The 16,343-nt window shown below is 50.8% G+C and overlaps 8 protein-coding genes across 14 annotated transcripts; 5 read left to right on the top strand and 3 right to left on the bottom strand.

Annotated features, from left to right (window-relative positions):
* Positions 1–363: 363 nt before the first annotated feature.
* On the bottom strand, positions 364–604 carry PPTG_24754 (hypothetical protein; the record flags this gene model as incomplete). Its single annotated transcript, XM_008918431.1, has 2 exons — positions 364–413; positions 466–604. The coding sequence occupies 2 exons, from the start codon at positions 602–604 to the stop codon at positions 364–366; spliced, it is 189 nt and encodes a 62-aa protein (XP_008916679.1).
* Positions 605–715: 111 nt separating this feature from the next.
* On the top strand, positions 716–1,036 carry PPTG_24753 (hypothetical protein; the record flags this gene model as incomplete). The annotated part of the gene is made up of 1 exon (XM_008918430.1): positions 716–1,036. One exon carries the CDS (start codon positions 716–718, stop codon positions 1,034–1,036), a length of 321 nt encoding a protein of 106 aa, XP_008916678.1.
* A 2,224-nt stretch (positions 1,037–3,260) lies between these two features.
* Positions 3,261–4,483, top strand: PPTG_19855. Of its 2 annotated transcripts, XM_008918429.1 has the most exons (3): positions 3,261–3,520; positions 3,624–3,693; positions 3,775–4,483. In XM_008918429.1, exons 1-3 carry the CDS (start codon positions 3,328–3,330, stop codon positions 4,304–4,306), a joined length of 795 nt encoding a protein of 264 aa, XP_008916677.1. In that variant the 5' UTR covers positions 3,261–3,327; the 3' UTR covers positions 4,307–4,483. The 2 variants fall into 2 exon arrangements, with proteins under 2 accessions (XP_008916677.1, XP_008916676.1); XM_008918428.1 differs by having other exon boundaries at positions 3,624–4,483.
* A 16-nt stretch (positions 4,484–4,499) lies between these two features.
* Positions 4,500–6,062, top strand: PPTG_19854 (hypothetical protein). Of its 3 annotated transcripts, none has more exons than XM_008918426.1 (6): positions 4,500–4,853; positions 4,939–4,978; positions 5,046–5,095; positions 5,174–5,313; positions 5,385–5,720; positions 5,782–6,062. In XM_008918426.1, exons 1-6 carry the CDS (start codon positions 4,848–4,850, stop codon positions 5,903–5,905), a joined length of 696 nt encoding a protein of 231 aa, XP_008916674.1. In that variant the 5' UTR covers positions 4,500–4,847; the 3' UTR covers positions 5,906–6,062. The 3 variants fall into 3 exon arrangements, with proteins under 3 accessions (XP_008916674.1, XP_008916673.1, XP_008916675.1); XM_008918425.1 differs by having other exon boundaries at positions 4,935–4,978; XM_008918427.1 differs by having other exon boundaries at positions 4,500–4,978.
* PPTG_19853 (hypothetical protein) lies at positions 5,708–7,575 on the bottom strand. Of its 4 annotated transcripts, none has more exons than XM_008918423.1 (3): positions 6,235–7,569; positions 5,941–6,168; positions 5,708–5,864 (listed from the first exon to the last, which is right to left on the bottom strand). In XM_008918423.1, the coding sequence occupies exons 1-2, from the start codon at positions 7,520–7,522 to the stop codon at positions 6,104–6,106; spliced, it is 1,353 nt and encodes a 450-aa protein (XP_008916671.1). In that variant the 5' UTR covers positions 7,523–7,569; the 3' UTR covers positions 5,708–5,864; positions 5,941–6,103. The 4 variants fall into 4 exon arrangements, with proteins under 4 accessions (XP_008916671.1, XP_008916670.1, XP_008916669.1 ...); XM_008918422.1 differs by having other exon boundaries at positions 5,941–6,027; positions 6,094–7,522; XM_008918421.1 differs by having other exon boundaries at positions 5,941–7,569.
* A 148-nt stretch (positions 7,576–7,723) lies between these two features.
* Positions 7,724–9,739, top strand: PPTG_19852 (hypothetical protein). Its single transcript, XM_008918420.1, has 4 exons — positions 7,724–8,333; positions 8,403–9,161; positions 9,229–9,303; positions 9,389–9,739. The coding sequence occupies exons 1-4, from the start codon at positions 7,740–7,742 to the stop codon at positions 9,524–9,526; spliced, it is 1,566 nt and encodes a 521-aa protein (XP_008916668.1). The 5' UTR covers positions 7,724–7,739; the 3' UTR covers positions 9,527–9,739.
* A 68-nt stretch (positions 9,740–9,807) lies between these two features.
* Positions 9,808–11,265, bottom strand: PPTG_19851 (hypothetical protein). Its single transcript, XM_008918419.1, has one exon. It carries the CDS (start codon positions 10,707–10,709, stop codon positions 10,053–10,055), a length of 657 nt encoding a protein of 218 aa, XP_008916667.1. The 5' UTR covers positions 10,710–11,265; the 3' UTR covers positions 9,808–10,052.
* PPTG_19850 (hypothetical protein) lies at positions 10,948–14,492 on the top strand (the record flags this gene model as incomplete). The annotated part of the gene is made up of 1 exon (XM_008918418.1): positions 10,948–14,492. A coding segment is annotated over exon 1 (2,670 nt), but the record flags the coding sequence as incomplete, so codon positions are not given.
* Positions 14,493–16,343: the final 1,851 nt, after the last annotated feature.

Here is a 16,343-nt window from a genome sequence, read left to right as displayed (position 1 = left end):
ATATTCTGCCACAAATCAGATAGAAAATTCACATATCCTCCTGTAGTTATCTGCTTCTGCTTCAAGTTCTGAATCTGGATGCCACGACAATGAGCGGCATGGCTTTTCAAAATGCGGCCGCCTAGTACTCGCCTTGAAGGGAGATACAAGCCAATACCGGGGCACAGGTACTCAAGCAGTGCTTTTGTACACCAACGTTCAATGAAAAGATCTGGTAGCAAATTTTTAGCCTGAAACTCGACAAGCAGTCTCTCCAACTCTTGTTTTTGGCTCTTCGAAAAGCGCCGCTGGGATTTAGTCTTTGGGGGTGTTCGTTAGCTGACTTTGGCCGAGGTGGCGACTTCGTAAACACCAGACGAGTGTTTATTGGCCGCTGTCTGCCTCCTGGCCCTGATCCACTGGAATCATCATCACTAGAATGCGCTTGTGTAACCCCAATAGTAGATCGATAAGCTTCACACTTACGAAGGTGACCAACGTAGTTGTAAGAGCGCCCAAGAATAAGTTCAGGTGGATTCAAGTCCGGGTTCATGTTGTAGGCAAGGGAACAATGTTTGCATGTGTAGAACGAGTATTTACCTTTGCTCTTGGGAACCTCACGCATCAACATGAAATGATCCCGTTCAGAAACGTGTGGTCGTACCATAATTACACGAATTTGCGGCGTGCACTACCAATGCGGATATCACGGACGGCAACGAGAACACGAGCGCCAATGAGAAGGGGATGCAACGGGAGCACGGACGCTAACGAGCACACTGGTGCCAGCAGGAGCACGGGCCGCTACGAGAACACTAACGGCAACGAGAACACGAGCGCCAAAGATAACACGGGTTGCAACACAGACGCCGGCGAGAACACGGGCCACAACGAGATCACGAGCGCCAGCGATGGGGAGGACACCAATAAGAACACGAGCGCCAACAAGATCACGGCGCCAAAGAGAACACGGACACCAGAGAGGACCCTGTGCTACAGAGAACACGGATGTCACGAAGAGCACGGGAACCAACGGGAGCGTGAACGCCAACGATAACACGGGCGACACAGCGGACACAAGCGACACAGAGAGCCCGGAAACCACGGGGAACACGGAAGCCAACGGGAGCACAGACGCCAGCGAAAACACGGGTGCCAACGAGAGCACAAACTTCTGCGAGTACCTGAGCGCCAACGAAAACACCAGCGCCAATGAGATCACGGCAAGGACACGGACCACAGTGAGAACACGAGTGCCAGTGAGAGAAAGAACGTCAACGAGAACTAAGAACTCGGGAGGCAACGAGAAAAAAGCGCCACAGAGATCACAGGTACCAACGAGAACACACACAGGCGCCAACAAGACCTTGAGTAACACGAAGAGCACGAGATGTAAGAGAACAATGGGTGTTCTTAACAAGCTAGCACGTACCAGTACGGGCTGGCTCTGGCGGGGGGATTTTAGTTGTGAAAGGTCAGTTTTACGGTCACTGAAATTAAGTATGCAATACAACAACCAATATTTTCTGAATAGGCGCCTTAACCAAAAGGCGAATCGGCTGCCGCATCGCCTAAAACCCTGGCCTAAACCGTTTAGGCGCCTTTTGGAAAGGTGGTAAAGGCGGGTTGTGCCACCACTGGTACAAGCGTGCATATTTTGAATGGTCCGATTATACAGTGCGCGTCAAAACTATATACGCACTCAAAATTTGTCGATTTCTTTGCTAGTTCTGGGAACTTTGCATCAAACTAAAGGCTAAAATACGTAATAAACAATGGTAAAACAACCCAGAAAGTCTGAATGGAGAAGCACCAATTTTTCTTTTGCAGTCAAAAATACAACGTTAAGAGGTCGCATCAAAACTATATGCGCACAATGTAAAATATTAAATAAGAAAAGATGGAGGAGTTAATTTTGTAAATAGTTTAAGTCTACGCGAAAGAGCTCGAAAAATAACTTTTATTGATTAACACCAGCTGTCTCCTGATCAAGAACTGATGCCGCGAGGAAAGCTTTTGGCCGCGGCCGAGTGTGAGCGCTTCAAAGTCTACAAGAAAGGGAAACTAAGCAACCGCGAGATAGCTTGACGCCTTAAACGCGCTGAGGGGGCCATAAGGAACTTCCTCAAGAAGTCAACAGCTCTTAGGAGTCCAAGAAAGTCGGCAGACTATCGATTACTAACACGAGAGACTCCAGACAGATTTTTCGACTCGCTGTAACTCGAAGCCTATCTGCAAAGAAGATTACAGAACGGTTACCAAGTCGTCCTAGTGCGTCTGCGGTTATAGGAGTGCTACGCAAGTGTCGCTATGCCAAGCACTCAAAGAGAAAACCTGTGCCAGCTCTGAAGCCACACCACAAGGTGACCAGAGTAAAATTTGCGACTAAATTTGCAGATTCTAGCAAATATTGGAGACGCGTAGTGTTTACTGACGAAAAGAAATTCAATTTAGACGGCCCTGATGGGTACCGTTGCTACTGGCACGAGACCAGAGTGGCGCCCAAGTTGATGCCCAAGCGTGTGAACGGCGGGAGAAGCGTCATGATTTGGGCGGGTGTGTCAATGTACGGCAATACTGAGGTAGTTTTCCTGGAGGGAAGACAAAATACCGCTAAGTACACGGAAACACTGCGCGGAAACTTGTTACCTTACCTGAACAAACTTCGCCTCAAAATGGGCAATTCAGAGCCCATTTTCCATCAGGATAATGCATCTATCCACGCCGCAAGACTCACGAAGGGCTTTCTAAAGACAAACAACATTACAACAATGGCGTGGCCTACTAAGAGCCCCGATTTCAACATCATCGAGAACGTATGGGGAGTGCTGGCGGGTCGGGTGTACGCAAATGGGCGTCAGTTTGAAAGTCGTGCCAAATTAATGGCTTGCATCAAGGCTGAGTGGCCTGGTATTGAGCCCAACTACACCAAGAAGCTAGTGAAGAGTATGCCAAAGCGTTTGCACCTGGCGATGGCTCGAAAAGGCTCTACAACTCACTATTAGCAGACAATTGTGGTGTGCGCATATAGTTTTGACGCGATCTCTTAACGTTATATTTTCGACGCGAAAGAAAAATTGGTGCTTCTCCATTCAGACTTTCAGGGTTGTTTTACCATTGTTTATTACGTATTTTAGCCTTTAGTGCAAAGTTCCCAGAACTAGCAAAGAAATCGACAAATTTGGAGTGCGTATATAATTTCGACGCGCACTGTACATGTATATATACCTGAATGGTCCGATTATACAGTGAACTGGATAATGATGGGATGTGTATTCAAAGTATACACATCAATGTGGCAAACATTAAATTTGACCACAGCTGCAGTTTAGAGTTGGGACTTAAAAGATGCCGCGACCGATACTCAAGATGCGGTCCTCCTACGCAAGCCCCCTGCGATCCCCGGCCAGTGCATCGAAAAGGGAGAAGAGATCCATAACCGTTAGACGACACAACGGAGCCTGTCGACGCGTGACGTTCTCGCCATTCACCAAGTTACGAGGAGACTCGTCGACTAGTTCCCAACTGCCACTCCTCGCTGGTACGAAGATTGCAGGGTAGCCAAACACGCGCAGTTCGTGGTTTGGTGGTAAAAAAAATCTGCTGACTGACAGGTTACTTCACTTGCACTCATGCATTTGCAGATGGAGAGGAAACAAAGGGCTCGTTAACGTCTGGATTCACCTTCTCCAGCGCAACGGAAGCCGAGAAAAAGTGGGTTTGGACGCGATCTTGGCTTCTGTGGGTGGTTGGAGAGTGTGTACTGACAGGATTGGTGCTGGATATGTGCTGTAGAAACCAGTCAAGGCGGAGGCAGGAGCTGGAGACCATGAAGATATTATATAGAGCAGCAAGACACAGGCCTCACAGTGTCAAGTCACTACTGCTGACGAATGTACCTGGACTCAAACGACTTAACACATTTGTGAGCGACTGGGTGGATTATGCGAAGACGGTGCGCGGTGCGATGCCGTGGCCTCAACGTACACGCCCGAAGCGGCGACCAAGGAGGCTCCATCGAGGTCCGTGGACGGAATTGGACGACGCGGATCACAATTATGTCCAGAAACTCGCACGCAGCTCGAAGACATCACACCCCTCGTTGCTGCTACCTTCGTCGACTTCACCAAGAGACGACAACCCTTTGGATATTGTTCTTAGATCACCGCAACCGGATCTTACTCCACCAAATCGCGGTAGTTTTACGAACTTGCTTCGGAAAGAAGGTATTCCAGTCGAAGAAGACGAGCGTCACGTGAACCGAGCTATTGATGAAGATCTCCGTGGTGTGTGTCATCCAGTGAAGCATCAGCGCTTGCAACGATGAAGAGGGATGTCTCTGACCTTGGGCTGGAGGATGCAACCCGTGACAACTGTAATAGCTTCCTACTATACAACAAGTAGTAACAACGCTAAGAACGCGAGAGCAAATGAATAAATGCATGCGTCACGATAGCTTGTCGGATAAGCTCTCTTGAAGCCGTGCCATCTTCTCACTCTGACCCGTACAAAGTCTTATACAATAAGGTTCGCAAGCCGTAATCAGTTTCTAGAGGTACATTCTATTTATTAGCGGGGCGGGGAGATAGCAATAGGCACGCGGCCGAGCGTCGCGCACGTACTCGACTGGTGGCGCATTGCCCCACAGTATCACTACGCCGGGGAGACATCAAGGACTGGACGCGCGGCAGCAGTGGCGGCAAGTTGTGACTGCGAGAGTTACTGGTATTGCTAAGTGCAGCTGCGCTTATGGGCAGCACGGTGTCCGCGCTGGTGTTCCAGCCACCGACGGCCACGTACGGATACACGCGTCGCTACTTCTTCCTCGTGACTGCGATGCACAACAGGATCCCGGCGTTCTTTATTCCATGCGAGTAGGTTACATTCTATTGAGTGGGTCAATTGGGAAACTCAACTCGGAATAGGATGCTTTGCTGACATGGAACTCCCTGCAGTAAGGCTGAATACACCGTGCTCTTCTCCCATGGCAACGCAGAAGGTAGTTTACGGCCGGTAATGATGCGTGGCTGCTCGAAATTGTTGTTCTGACGGTGCTGTGTGTGCAGATCTAGGAATGATCTACGATTGGTTTCGCGAAGTGAGCAGGAGACTTCAGGTGAGCTCCCACATCATACGAAGATCCATTCCTCGTTGGACTTCTCTGATACGTTGAGCGTATTTGTGTTGACTTCAGGCCAACGTATTGTCTTATGACTACTCTGGTTACGGCATTAGCGAGGGTGAACCCAGTGAAGAGGCTTGTTTTGCCGACATTGAAGCAGCGTTCGCGTATCTTGTCAACGTGAAGAAGATACCTCCAAGCAAAATTATTCTGTACGCATCTGGGCATTCTTGTTGCCCTTGTTTCCTGATAATTCTGACAAGTTCACGTTCCATTTCTTCAGATATGGCAGGTCGCTCGGCTCTGGACCAACAACACATCTCGCAGTAAAACAGTCGAGCTTGGACCAACCCGTAGCAGGCGTGATACTTCAAAGCCCTGTGCTTTCCATGTTCCGAGTGGTCTTCAACTTCCGCTATACACTCCCAGGCGATTTATTCTGCAATATCGACATCATCGACCAGATGCAATCTCCTGTAACTATTATCCACGGCACTCGGGATGAAGTGGTGCCCTTCTGGCACGGAGAAGGACTGTTCGAGATGTGCCCTCAGGAGTGGAGATGCAAGCCGTTGTGGGTCACAGACGCAGGTCACAACAACATCGAAGCGTATCTAAGGTGCGTGTTAGATGACTCTGCTCTTGTTGTAACATGACTAACCATATATTTTCCCATGCAGCACGTTCGGCGATGAATTCTTTCAGCACCTAATCGAGTTCGTGCATGTTTGTCACGTGACAGCCACAATTAGAGCCGCCGAAGCTGCCGAGCAGAAGGCGTTAATGACTGGTAAAACGGTATGAGCTCAAAAACTAGCAGATAGAAGACGAAATAGTACCTAATATTGATCGAGAAAGCTGTGACAGCGATAAGGCTGCCCACGTGATACCTTTGCTCCAAAAACTGCTCCCACACATGCAGAACACTGGACCGAGCAAGCGTGAGAACAGTATGACGAGTACATCGCACCACTAGCATTTGTCGTCGTCACCTGATCGTCCTCAAACAAGACTGACCTTGACCTTCTTCGATTCAGAGTGATTCTGACTCCGCGAGCGCAGCGCACCTACGACGGACGTAGAATCATTTGAGGATTTGGACAGACCCTTCCGCACAGTGTGAGTTTTCTTACTAGTCGTGGCTTTCCGCTTTCCAGGCGACTTCTTCTTCTTTAGGATAGGAGAAGTTTCCATCTGCACGTCGTGCTGACCCAGTAGCTGTTTCTTGAGCTGCTCGATCTGTTGCTGCATCGCTAATTCTTTAGCCTTGAACGCTGCCTTGTTAGCAGCAATGGTCTCACACAGCTCATTTACCTTCTCTCGCTGCATCTGCAACTCCAATTCCAGCTGGTTCGTCGAGTTAGCATGTTCCTGTTCCTTCAGGATAGCTGCGAGTTGGTAGTGCAGCGAGCCTTCAGTAAGGGAGCGGTGCAGACACTGCTCCGTAGCGTTGTGCAAGGCACTCAGGGCCACCGAGCTGATCTGCAGCTCACCCAAGTTAAGTGTGAGATTCAGCAGCGTACGGAAAACCCGCAAAAACTCCTGGCGTGTAATGATGTAGAGGTTCGGACTGCCTCCAAAGTCTTGCAGCTCGGCAGGGTCGCTATCCTCGTCGTTCTGCAACACATGAAGTTGTCCAACCTTATTCCACCGTGCGTCTTCGTCCTCCTCATAAGCTCGCTGTCTCTCCAAGTACTCAGGTTCATAGCTATCATCGTAGTCCGAGTAGTATCCCTGGCCAGGCTGGTCCTCAGCATCCTCGTCTTCCGGGTGCAGTAGCTTCTCGTCCACCAGCTCCTGTGCATTCTGCAGCGACGCCATGAACTTCTCCTCATCAGGTTGCCACGGCTGCGAAGTGTCTGTGTCCATATCCTGATCTTCAGTCTCTGTGTCGCTGTCAGAGTACGACCACTCACTAGGCTCGCTCACTTGGTCGTTCATTTCCCCCATCTCTTCCCTCCACGCCGTGTAGTTGGCCACAAAGTCCGTCTTCTTGTAGTGCGCACCCGGTTCCGTATCAGGCTCATCGCTCGCGTCAATAGGTCGACTGAAGAGCGAGCTGCACTCCACTAACTCTGTCACATGGAAAGCCTCCGACCCGCACACACGGCCGGCCGCTAGCAGGCAAATGTCGTCATAGCCGTACATGCGGATACCGAAGTGTTCGCACGCGCGCTTGACGTCGACGAGGCGGAAGCTGCGGCGTCCGTCGTGCTGCATCATGACCACCATGCAGCCCACAATGCGGCGGAAGAAGTCGCTTACGTGACGCCGTACCTCGGCGGCTGCGCGGTCTGAGCTTGAGCGGAAGCCTGCACGCACTAAAAAACGGCGCACCACCGCGTCAGGTAGGACCTCCTCCAGCGAGCGTGGCAAGCGGCCGGCACCATTCACGTCACGCTTGCGCACACGATACTCCATGTTTGTATGGGCTGCAGCAACTTCTTGACGTCGGATTCCGCACTGAGTGTCGGTCACTCAAGAATTCAAATTTGCCCGCGCCAAAGAAATAAGAGCATCCTACATTATCCGTAAAGCTGCATTAATTCACGTAAATAGTGATGTTTTACGGATAAATATACTGCTTTGGGTAAAAGGGGGACTGTGCCGATAAACTTTTCGAAAGGAAGGCGCCAAAATGGACGAGGACGTACAGCAGCGGATCACTTATCTACTGCAGGAGATCGACGCCAACATCTGCGCGGCACACCGCTCGGCCACGCAGATCTGCGGTACTGTGCGTCGACATCACCAGATCTTACGGCAGATTCACGAGGCTTCGCGCGTGTGGCGGCCACTTTTCGATTCGTTTACGCAGCAACCAGCGGCACGGCGAGCCACGCGCACGCCGTCGCGGTTCTCCAGGCCGTTCACGCCTGGATCCACTAGAGCTGCAACAGCGACGCAACGACAACAACAAGATCTTGAGCGCGAGGATGATGAAGACCTAGAGGATGACACGTCTTTCATGAGCAGGGAGGAGACGTTCAAGACCACGACGCTCAAGAAGCATCAACCGCCATCCAGCGACCACCGCAACACCTCAGCTGACAGCCTTGACGTTAGTACTAATAGTGACAACCTACCAAGGATGTCTAGAACGCCTTATATGTCCAAGTCAGCAGTACAATCGGGCGCCATGACGCAGGAATCGACGTCTACGCTGAGCTCAACTGGTCGCGGACGCTGGTCGCCCAGAATGACATCGCCGCCTCGCACGGGCATCATCTCGGTGCGTGTAATGTATGGAGTTATTAGTGCGGATAATAGCAATGGCTGATGAATGGTGTGTTAATTACAGGGAGACCAACCGGAGACAGCACACGCTGGACCACGACAGATCTCGACGCCCCCATCGGCAATTAGCAGTGTGGAATACAGCAGCAACAGCCCTGGTATCAGCAGAAATTTAATGAAGATAGGTGCATTTGAATACACTCCACCGCGTGACAAGAAGTCCAGATCTGGCGGTAAGGAGAAGGAAGCTGACGAGACGAATGACTCCATTGAGACACCGTACGTTCCGGAGTTTAGCACAGTTCGGTTATCGACTGCGATGGAGAAGGGGTTAGTTACTACTGCGGACGATGTTTCAAGCTCAACGAGGACATCAGAAAGTGCTTCCAATAGGAAGCGAAAGCGGTCAGATGCTGCGGATAACAGACGAACCCCAGTGTACCCGAAGACTATCTACCCTGCCAAAGCTACATCTCCATTCAAGTCTCCTAGCTTACGTCGGAAATACAGCAGTAGAAGCAACGCGGCGTCACCGAGTCATCGAGGAACACCAGCGGCGACAACCCCACCACGACAACGGAACGAGGTAGTGATAGATGATGACACGCCAAGGACTCCAGACTTCGATTTAGCGTCTCCACTGTTACGTACGCAGCTGAAGGCGATGACACCAAACACTCCACTATCGAACCGTCTCGTCGGTGCCAGCCTGGACGTCGGCAGTGTGTCCCAAGAGGCTCGGTTGCTGGACTATGACGACTCTTTCACCGCCGGAGAACCTACACCGAAATTCGAGCTCTCGCTACTTCCTGCAGTATTTCAGGTATGGTATGCGATGGTTTTCACGCTTATATCTTACGTACCAACTGCTCTTCTGTGGTCGTATGTAGCGAGGCGTTGGTGCCGTGCAGGTTTCGACATTGTACAGTAAATTTCAAGGGGCAGACAACGACAAACCCGCAATTGTGAGTAATTCATGCATTAGCTCGAGCGTTTTGTCTGTTTCGCTCGTATCCTCTTTGATCACTAACCGCCGCTGTCTACTTGCAGAGTGTCGATCAGCTTGCGGAAATGTTGCCCGACTATGGGAAGGAGAAGATTGAGATCCTGCTGGATACGCTAGTCTCGCGACGGCTCTTGCGACCATTTGTCGTCGAAGGTACCATGTTCTGGCAGAAGCCCCTATAAGTTTTGAATCATAGAAGTTAGGCGATAAGGACGTCCGTTTCTTCATTCAAATAACGGATACAATCGAACAGCACGATCCTTATCAACGTTTCTTGCGAAATCTTTCATACGCTGCTACCAAAACGGACAAGGATATGCTGCCTTCTGGGGCTCACCATGTGCGGGGGAGAGGGTCATGTAATGCGGGTCGGTTAGTAACTAAGTGTTCAGTTGATGCATGTGTCTACACCCGTGTAGGTGCAACATGAAAACTGTGCAAGGCACGGAGATACAAGTAGTAATTCTGTAGCAAAAAGCAAGTTCATTAGCAAATGTTATAGTTTTTCTGGAGAGCTATCTTGTTTCTGGCAGGCGGAAGCGCCCTCTTCCTCGAGCGGAAGGTGAGGGAATGCCAGCGCCACAGTCGAATCATACATAACGGGCAATCAAAGCTGAAGTCGATCAATAAATAAATTCACACGAGCGGAAGTCGGTGGGTGGAATGGCCGCGGCGTGAGCGGGGCTGAGGGCTCGCAGTCACCGCCGCTCAGTCCGTTTCGGTCGCTCCGGTGCCCTGGAAGTCCAACAGCTCGCTGTCTTCCACAGCGAAAAGTGTCTCTTGAAAGTTGTCAGACACAAGCTCGAGTGACGAGCTGCGGTGCGCAATGAGCTTGGCCGGTCGGTCTTCAGCGAGGTCGAAGGGCTCTTCGCTGCTGCTGCTGAGCTCATCATCATCGCTGCCCTCGTCCGAGGAAGGCGAAGAAGATGCAACGCTCTTGGGGGACGCTAGCAGCGTTAGTGACGAGGCCTCCACAGATTTGGACATGAGCAAAATACTGTCGACAAGCGCCTGGTTCTCGCGGCTAACGTCGAAGTCGTCTTCGTCGCTGGAGACAGCAGCGTCGTCTAATTTAGCGTCATCATTGCCGTTGAGCGGGTCGTTGCTCTTCTTGGTCATAAGACGCTCAATCTCGCGTTGAATGTTCTCCTTTTCATCGGACTCAAGCACATCAGCACCGCAGAACTTCTTGGCGTAACCGGGTAGAAGGTGATCCACGAAGTTCGGGTCTACGGGGTCGTAGAAGTAGCCGTCGCCGACCTTGCGCTTGCGGCTTTCGCGTTTTTCGTCGAGAAAAGGCTGACGCCACTGCCAGGGGCACTTCATGATCGCCTGGTGGCTGGACATGGTCGTGGAGGAGTTCATTGCGATCAGAGGGTGGCTTGGAAGGTGGTGTGCGGCTTGCAGGGCCAATGCGATACTAAATGGCGGCGGAGGAAGAGGGAGCTCCGCAGAAACGGTGGCTTTTTGCCTTGTGCAGTTGGTTTTTTCCACTCTGACTCTTGGTGGCCTTTTTGCGCCAAGATCTTGATCCCTTCCCCTTTGTTCTCGAAGCGAAATGGCTGGCTTGAGTCGCGCTAATAATAACCAGCCAATTAGCGGCGCGAGTGAAGGTTGGATGGAAAAGTTCAGCGCGGGCAGTTCAACCTAGGATTTACCCAGCAAATGCCTGCAAACGCAAGGTAAAATGTGCTGTTACAGGGCGTAGGTAGTAGTTACGCTGCTGCTTTGCCGCATTGAAAGCGCGGACGGGTGCTGCCGCCGTCCGTAACGTTCCTGACGGCGGCAGACCGAGCCCAGTGCTGTTCGGGTGCTAAACCCTGTGTCGACGCTGCCGGCAAGGAAGCCGTTGGAGCGCTCTGGGCCGACCACGAGAAAAAGCCGCCAAAACTCCAACCAAGAGAACTTGGACGGGGATCGTTGGACCGCGACAAAGCCGCACCCAGCTATAACAAAGCTTTGCAGCTGCAATCGATGACGGCGCAATCTCCGCACTGCCGCTACTCCAATCTACACTGCGTTTAAACACTTCTAGCGGGGGGCTCGCGTCCAGCAACGACTAGCGTCTCGCAGTCATTTCTCAATACAGCGGTGCGAAACGATGGAAATGTGATTGACGTCGCAGCCGGTGAACAAGCTGGCAATACACGGAAGTCAGATGCCATTTGCTGGGCCCATTCGGCAGCACCACATCCAATTTCCCGCGAAATTGTGACAGGTCCGCCCGACGCGGCTCTGCACTCGATGCAGTCCTCGCCCTTGAAGCTGCAGCACCACTCGTCGTTGTTCTCGATTAAGTACGACGAAGGAGGACCCTTTGCAGCCAGTCGCTTGTTGCACACCTCCTGGCCATAGACGAGCCATATTTTTTACGGACATTTTCTGCTCGCTGAGCCAATCACCGACCAGATACGCGACTCTTGGCGGATGAAACGACGTTTTCCGCTTAATGCAGTCGCCTCCAAGCAGCCAGCAGCATGGACTGGGAGGCCAACCTGGCCGCCATCATCAAGTGCACGGACGCCAGTCTCGCACAGCAATTCCGTGAGTTTGAGGACGTCACGGCCGAGTTTACGGCGGTCGACGAGGCTCCTGTAGCCCACGATCCTGGTGACAATGTAGCAGCGAATTATCTGCGTGAGAGCATGGCAGCTGAATATCGTCGCCGCAAGCAGCAGGAAAAAACACAGCCGTCGCATTCACGTGTATCCGGAGCATTCTCAACGACGTCAGCACCGGCATCCACCTTCTCAGAGCATTTCCATCGTCAACAGGAGCGAAAACGTGGAAATTCGAGAGTAAGAGACAACCAGCGAATGCACCGTCGTGCTAGTGACTATGAACCTGCCGAGGACGAGGGGCAAATGCAGGACCACGAAGTGAATGAACAGCGTTACAATACGTCGCGACAACAAATGTACTCGTCACCGACGTATGACGTCGCACAGATGATGGAGCAGGTGCGACTGAGCTTGAAATTGGAGGTGGATGCCCGTGCTGCTATTGCAGAGCGACAACTGAGCGCGCTGTTGCAACTGTGTAAGGCCACGTCGGAGGAGTTAGACCGACTGCGAGTAGAGGTCTGTGCGAACGACCGTCAGCTGCACACACTAGACCAGGTGCAGTCGAAGATTCGACAGGAACTCACGACGCAAAAGGATATTGGCTTTCACTTGCAGTCGATGTGTGGTAAGGATGAGTCGTGGCGCATGCAGACCGAGAATCAATTGTTAGAGTTACGTCAAATGGTGGCAGCATTACGGGAACAGGGAAATTCTACGCAGGCGGTGGCACAGGAGAAGTTATCGAGGTCTGAGCTACTGGTGCAGTTTAATGCTGCCATGGAGCCAATCAAAGCCCAGCTACAAGCCAATCTGCAGCACCAGGCTCAACAGATCGCTGAGATTACGCGCACTACGAGTTCTTCAAGTCTACTGCTCGACGGGATCACGCAAAAAGTGAATCGAGGTATTACAGAGGAGCTGAACGAACTGCGAAGCGATCTTAACGCACTAAAGCACCATGTCGCCAAAATGGACATATTTCAGGATAATGGCCGGAGTGAAAATCGCTCATCACAACCGTCAAAGGAAGAAATCGAAGCCAAAGCAAAAGAGGAGCAGCAACAACAGGAGAAAAAAATGGCAGAGGTACGAGAAGAACTCCAGAAGGAGATGATGACGCTCGTGAAAGACTACGTGGAGACTCAAATTGTACCGATTCAACAGTCGTTTGATGAAAACAAGCACCGATTTGTCGCTAAAAACGAGATCGAGAGCTTGCGCGGTATTCTTGATGAAGCCTGTAAAAATCGTTGCGCCACAACTGTAATGCAGCTTGAAAGGCAAATCAGAGCAGCCCAGGATCAACTCCGAGGTGAGTACAATGCAGCAATCCGAGATACTTCGGATCGACTTGAAAAGAAAATGCAGCAAAGTGAAAATACGATGACGACAACCCTGGATGGACAAGTAAAATCCTGGCAAAATAAACAACTTGAGTTGGTGAAGACGATTGAAAATGAGCAAAAGGAGAGAAAGCAAGCATTGGACGAGCTTCACGAATCGCTTCGAAAAAGTCGTCACCAGTTAGAAGACCAACTTCACACGATGGTGCAGGAAGGTCGAGCGAAATTATCACAACTTGAAAGCGACGTTGAAAAGCGATTAAAAGACGTGGACAAACAGATTGAAAGCGCGATAGTGGACGTTCAGAAAGAAAACCAGGCATCTTTAGCAAGTATGGTAAGCTCTATGCAGATGCAAGGTAGCAACAATACTGTCGAGTTGGAACAGAAGCTGAAGCGCCTTGAGGAAACTATCTTGAGTACCAACCAATCTGTCGCTGCACTGTCTAAATCGATTGCATCGTCAGCGCCACACAGCGATTCCAATACTAAAGACGTTAGTTTGGCTCTGGAGAAGCAGACTGGCGTGTACGTATCAACAATGGAGAATCTGCTTCAGAAAATGCAGCTACAGCTTCAAGTGCAGGCTCAACCACAAGTTCAGATGATGGCTCCGTCCCCGTATCACGGCTATTGGCCGCCATCACCCTACGCTGCGAATCAAACACCACCGCCGCCAATTCTTCATCTTCCACCAACTGTGAATCCTTCAGGCGCAGCAAGGGCGATACCCCAGTCACATTTGACCCCAACAACACCCGCGACTAAAAGTACACCGTCAGAAACTCTAGTTCCAAGCTCGCATATTGACAACTCAGTGAGGGAGGAGTTGATTGAAGTCCCAGCAAACAATGATAGATCTGTTGACCGTGTGTGCACCGCGCTACCAGTTACGGCTTCAGAACTTTCAAACGCGATTTCAGTACCACCAACTGAGACGTTAAATCTATCCTCTGCTACTCCAACAGTACCATATAGCTTGACGACATCCAGCAACGAGAACGAAACAATTAAGCGAGAAAATACTCTCGCTACAACTGCAAAAGGAGCTCTAGCTGAAGCTGAACTTGCCAAGGCTCGTGTTGAAGGCCGTCGAAAGCAAGAACAGGAATTGAAACAGCAACGACAGCCTCCTGTTTCAGTTCCGCCAGTAAATGTACTGAGATCAGGAATTGGAGTCTCAACATCCGATAAAGAAGCTAACAATATGCGATTGTCAATCCCTGCGAGTCTCACGGCACACACTCCAGCACTAACTCGATCTGCATCTTCGTCCGTCTTGTCTGGAAAAGATGCAGTTCCTCATCCTGTGGTGTCTTCAATCGGAAATAAAGCGATGGCACCTGCCAGCATGCCGAGTACTCCAGTGGCAGGCAGGGCTCCTGTGATATTACAGAATACATTACAATCACCACCTGCAACTGCCCCACCTCAATCAATACAAAAGCCAGAAGCACCAGCGACAGCGAACTCCATTCCATCAGGTCAAAACGATGCTGAGAGCGATTCTAAACAATCTTTGACGGTCCCAACTTCAGCACCAAAAAACAGGGTTGACTCTGCTGAACAACCAACGCCAAAGCACCAGCCAACTGATTCAACGGCAAGACAAAGTCCATCGCATGACTTGCAGCTTTCAGTCCCCAGTCCTCCGACAAAAGATGCATTTCCTCCTTCTCTATCACCACTAGCAAAGATTTTTGCACGATCCACACCCGCGGATACAGCTACGGTTGAAGGCTATGTTCCAGCACAGTCAGTCACGAATGCGACCATCTCGCCAGTGGTAAACCCGATACAAATTACGGAGAAAGACTCGGCGCTTGTTGCTCCTACACCTGCTACACCACCATCAGCTCCTGTTTCGCATGTTTTGTGCTCGTTGTGCCGACTTCCTATCCGGTCAGACCAAAAGATTGAACACGAGAGATCGCAATGTCCCAAACGAATGGTCGAATGCGTTTCCTGCAAGCAACAACTGCAGTGGGTTAGTCTTGAAATCCACGAGCTCGAGTGCAGTAGAACCCAACGCAACCCAACCGACTCATCTGCGGCCAGTGAAGCGAAACCACTATCAGACACTGCAGAGTTGGGGGAATCGCTTAAGAAATGCCGCCATTGCTCAGCAGAAGTCCCCAGTCTGGATTTGTTGGAGCACGAGATCAACTGCGATAAAGTGCTGAAGCAGTGTCCTCATTGTCTCCGTCGTCAAAAGGTGTGTTACATTTCACTAGAAGTCATACTCATTCACTAATCGCATTGTGTGTGCGTGTGTGTGTGCGTGTGTGTGTGTGTGTGCGTTTACAGATGTCCGAATTGCAAGATCATATCGAAAATTGCGACTGTAGGTTGGTTTCTTGTCCCAACGACTGCGGTGGGAAATTCTTGCAGCGAGGCATTCCAAACCACTTGGCCACCCGCTGTCCCAAGAAAATTGTGACCACACCTGCACCTGTAGCACCTCCTGTATTACGCCAAACGAACGCCGAAGTAAGTAAACCAGAACAACCTCCTCCAGCATCAGCCCCAACCGGAAAAGTGAGCACTTTATAGAAGAAGTCAGACAAGGTATTGGAGGCTCACCATTGGCTATGTGTTCGCAGGTGGAGTGCAAGTTCTGTGACGACGAAGTCGATGTCAGCAAGATCGACGATCACGAGCAAAAGTACGTGTCAACTGTTTCCACATCGATTACTGGTATTCACAGTTGATACGTTATGGAATTGTTGCAACTAGCTGCGACTGGAAACCTAAGCGTTGTCAACACTGCAACATGGTCGTCATCACTCGGGACCTGGTGCGTCACGAGACATCGTGTAAAACGAATATCAAATCGTGTTCGCATTGCAACGAAAACGTAAGTTTCCGCTTTCATTAGAACCTACTTTATGAATAACTGAATTCTGTTGATATTATTTGTTCAGATGCCGCAGTCCGCGTTGACCACCCACGCTAGTCGATGCTCCAAGCGCCCAATCAAGTGCATTCGATGCTGCCAGCTCTTCCCTGCCGATGCAATTGTAGCACACTCCACCAGTTGCAAGGTCGTACTAGGCGGAAACTCAGCAGCAATTTGTCCATCTCCGGCGGCG

The sequence above is a fragment of the Phytophthora parasitica genome (genome assembly GCF_000247585.1).
Source record: "Phytophthora parasitica INRA-310 unplaced genomic scaffold supercont2.203, whole genome shotgun sequence".
In the NCBI taxonomy this organism is placed as follows: domain Eukaryota; phylum Oomycota; class Peronosporomycetes; order Peronosporales; family Peronosporaceae; genus Phytophthora; species Phytophthora nicotianae.
The sequence above is the reverse complement of the archived record's forward strand: the minus strand, read 5'-3'. Positions and strand labels throughout refer to the sequence as shown.

Excerpts from the sequence above, each read along its gene's own strand:
- PPTG_19854 (XM_008918425.1), top strand. The coding sequence starts at position 4,729 with ATGGGCAGCACGGTGTCCGCGCTGGTGTTCCAGCCACCGACGGCCACG. Across the intron at positions 4,854-4,934 it reads GCGTTCTTTATTCCATGCGA|TAAGGCTGAATACACCGTGC; the intron begins GTAGGTTACATT and ends AACTCCCTGCAG. Across the intron at positions 4,979-5,045 it reads CTCCCATGGCAACGCAGAAG|ATCTAGGAATGATCTACGAT; the intron begins GTAGTTTACGGC and ends CTGTGTGTGCAG.
- PPTG_19853 (XM_008918421.1), bottom strand. The coding sequence starts at position 7,522 with ATGGAGTATCGTGTGCGCAAGCGTGACGTGAATGGTGCCGGCCGCTTG.
- PPTG_19855 (XM_008918428.1), top strand. The coding sequence starts at position 3,328 with ATGCCGCGACCGATACTCAAGATGCGGTCCTCCTACGCAAGCCCCCTG. Across the intron at positions 3,521-3,623 it reads CCAACTGCCACTCCTCGCTG|ATGGAGAGGAAACAAAGGGC; the intron begins GTACGAAGATTG and ends ATGCATTTGCAG.
- PPTG_19851 (XM_008918419.1), bottom strand. The coding sequence starts at position 10,709 with ATGAACTCCTCCACGACCATGTCCAGCCACCAGGCGATCATGAAGTGC.
- PPTG_19852 (XM_008918420.1), top strand. The coding sequence starts at position 7,740 with ATGGACGAGGACGTACAGCAGCGGATCACTTATCTACTGCAGGAGATC. Across the intron at positions 8,334-8,402 it reads CTCGCACGGGCATCATCTCG|GGAGACCAACCGGAGACAGC; the intron begins GTGCGTGTAATG and ends TGTTAATTACAG. Across the intron at positions 9,304-9,388 it reads ACAACGACAAACCCGCAATT|AGTGTCGATCAGCTTGCGGA; the intron begins GTGAGTAATTCA and ends GTCTACTTGCAG.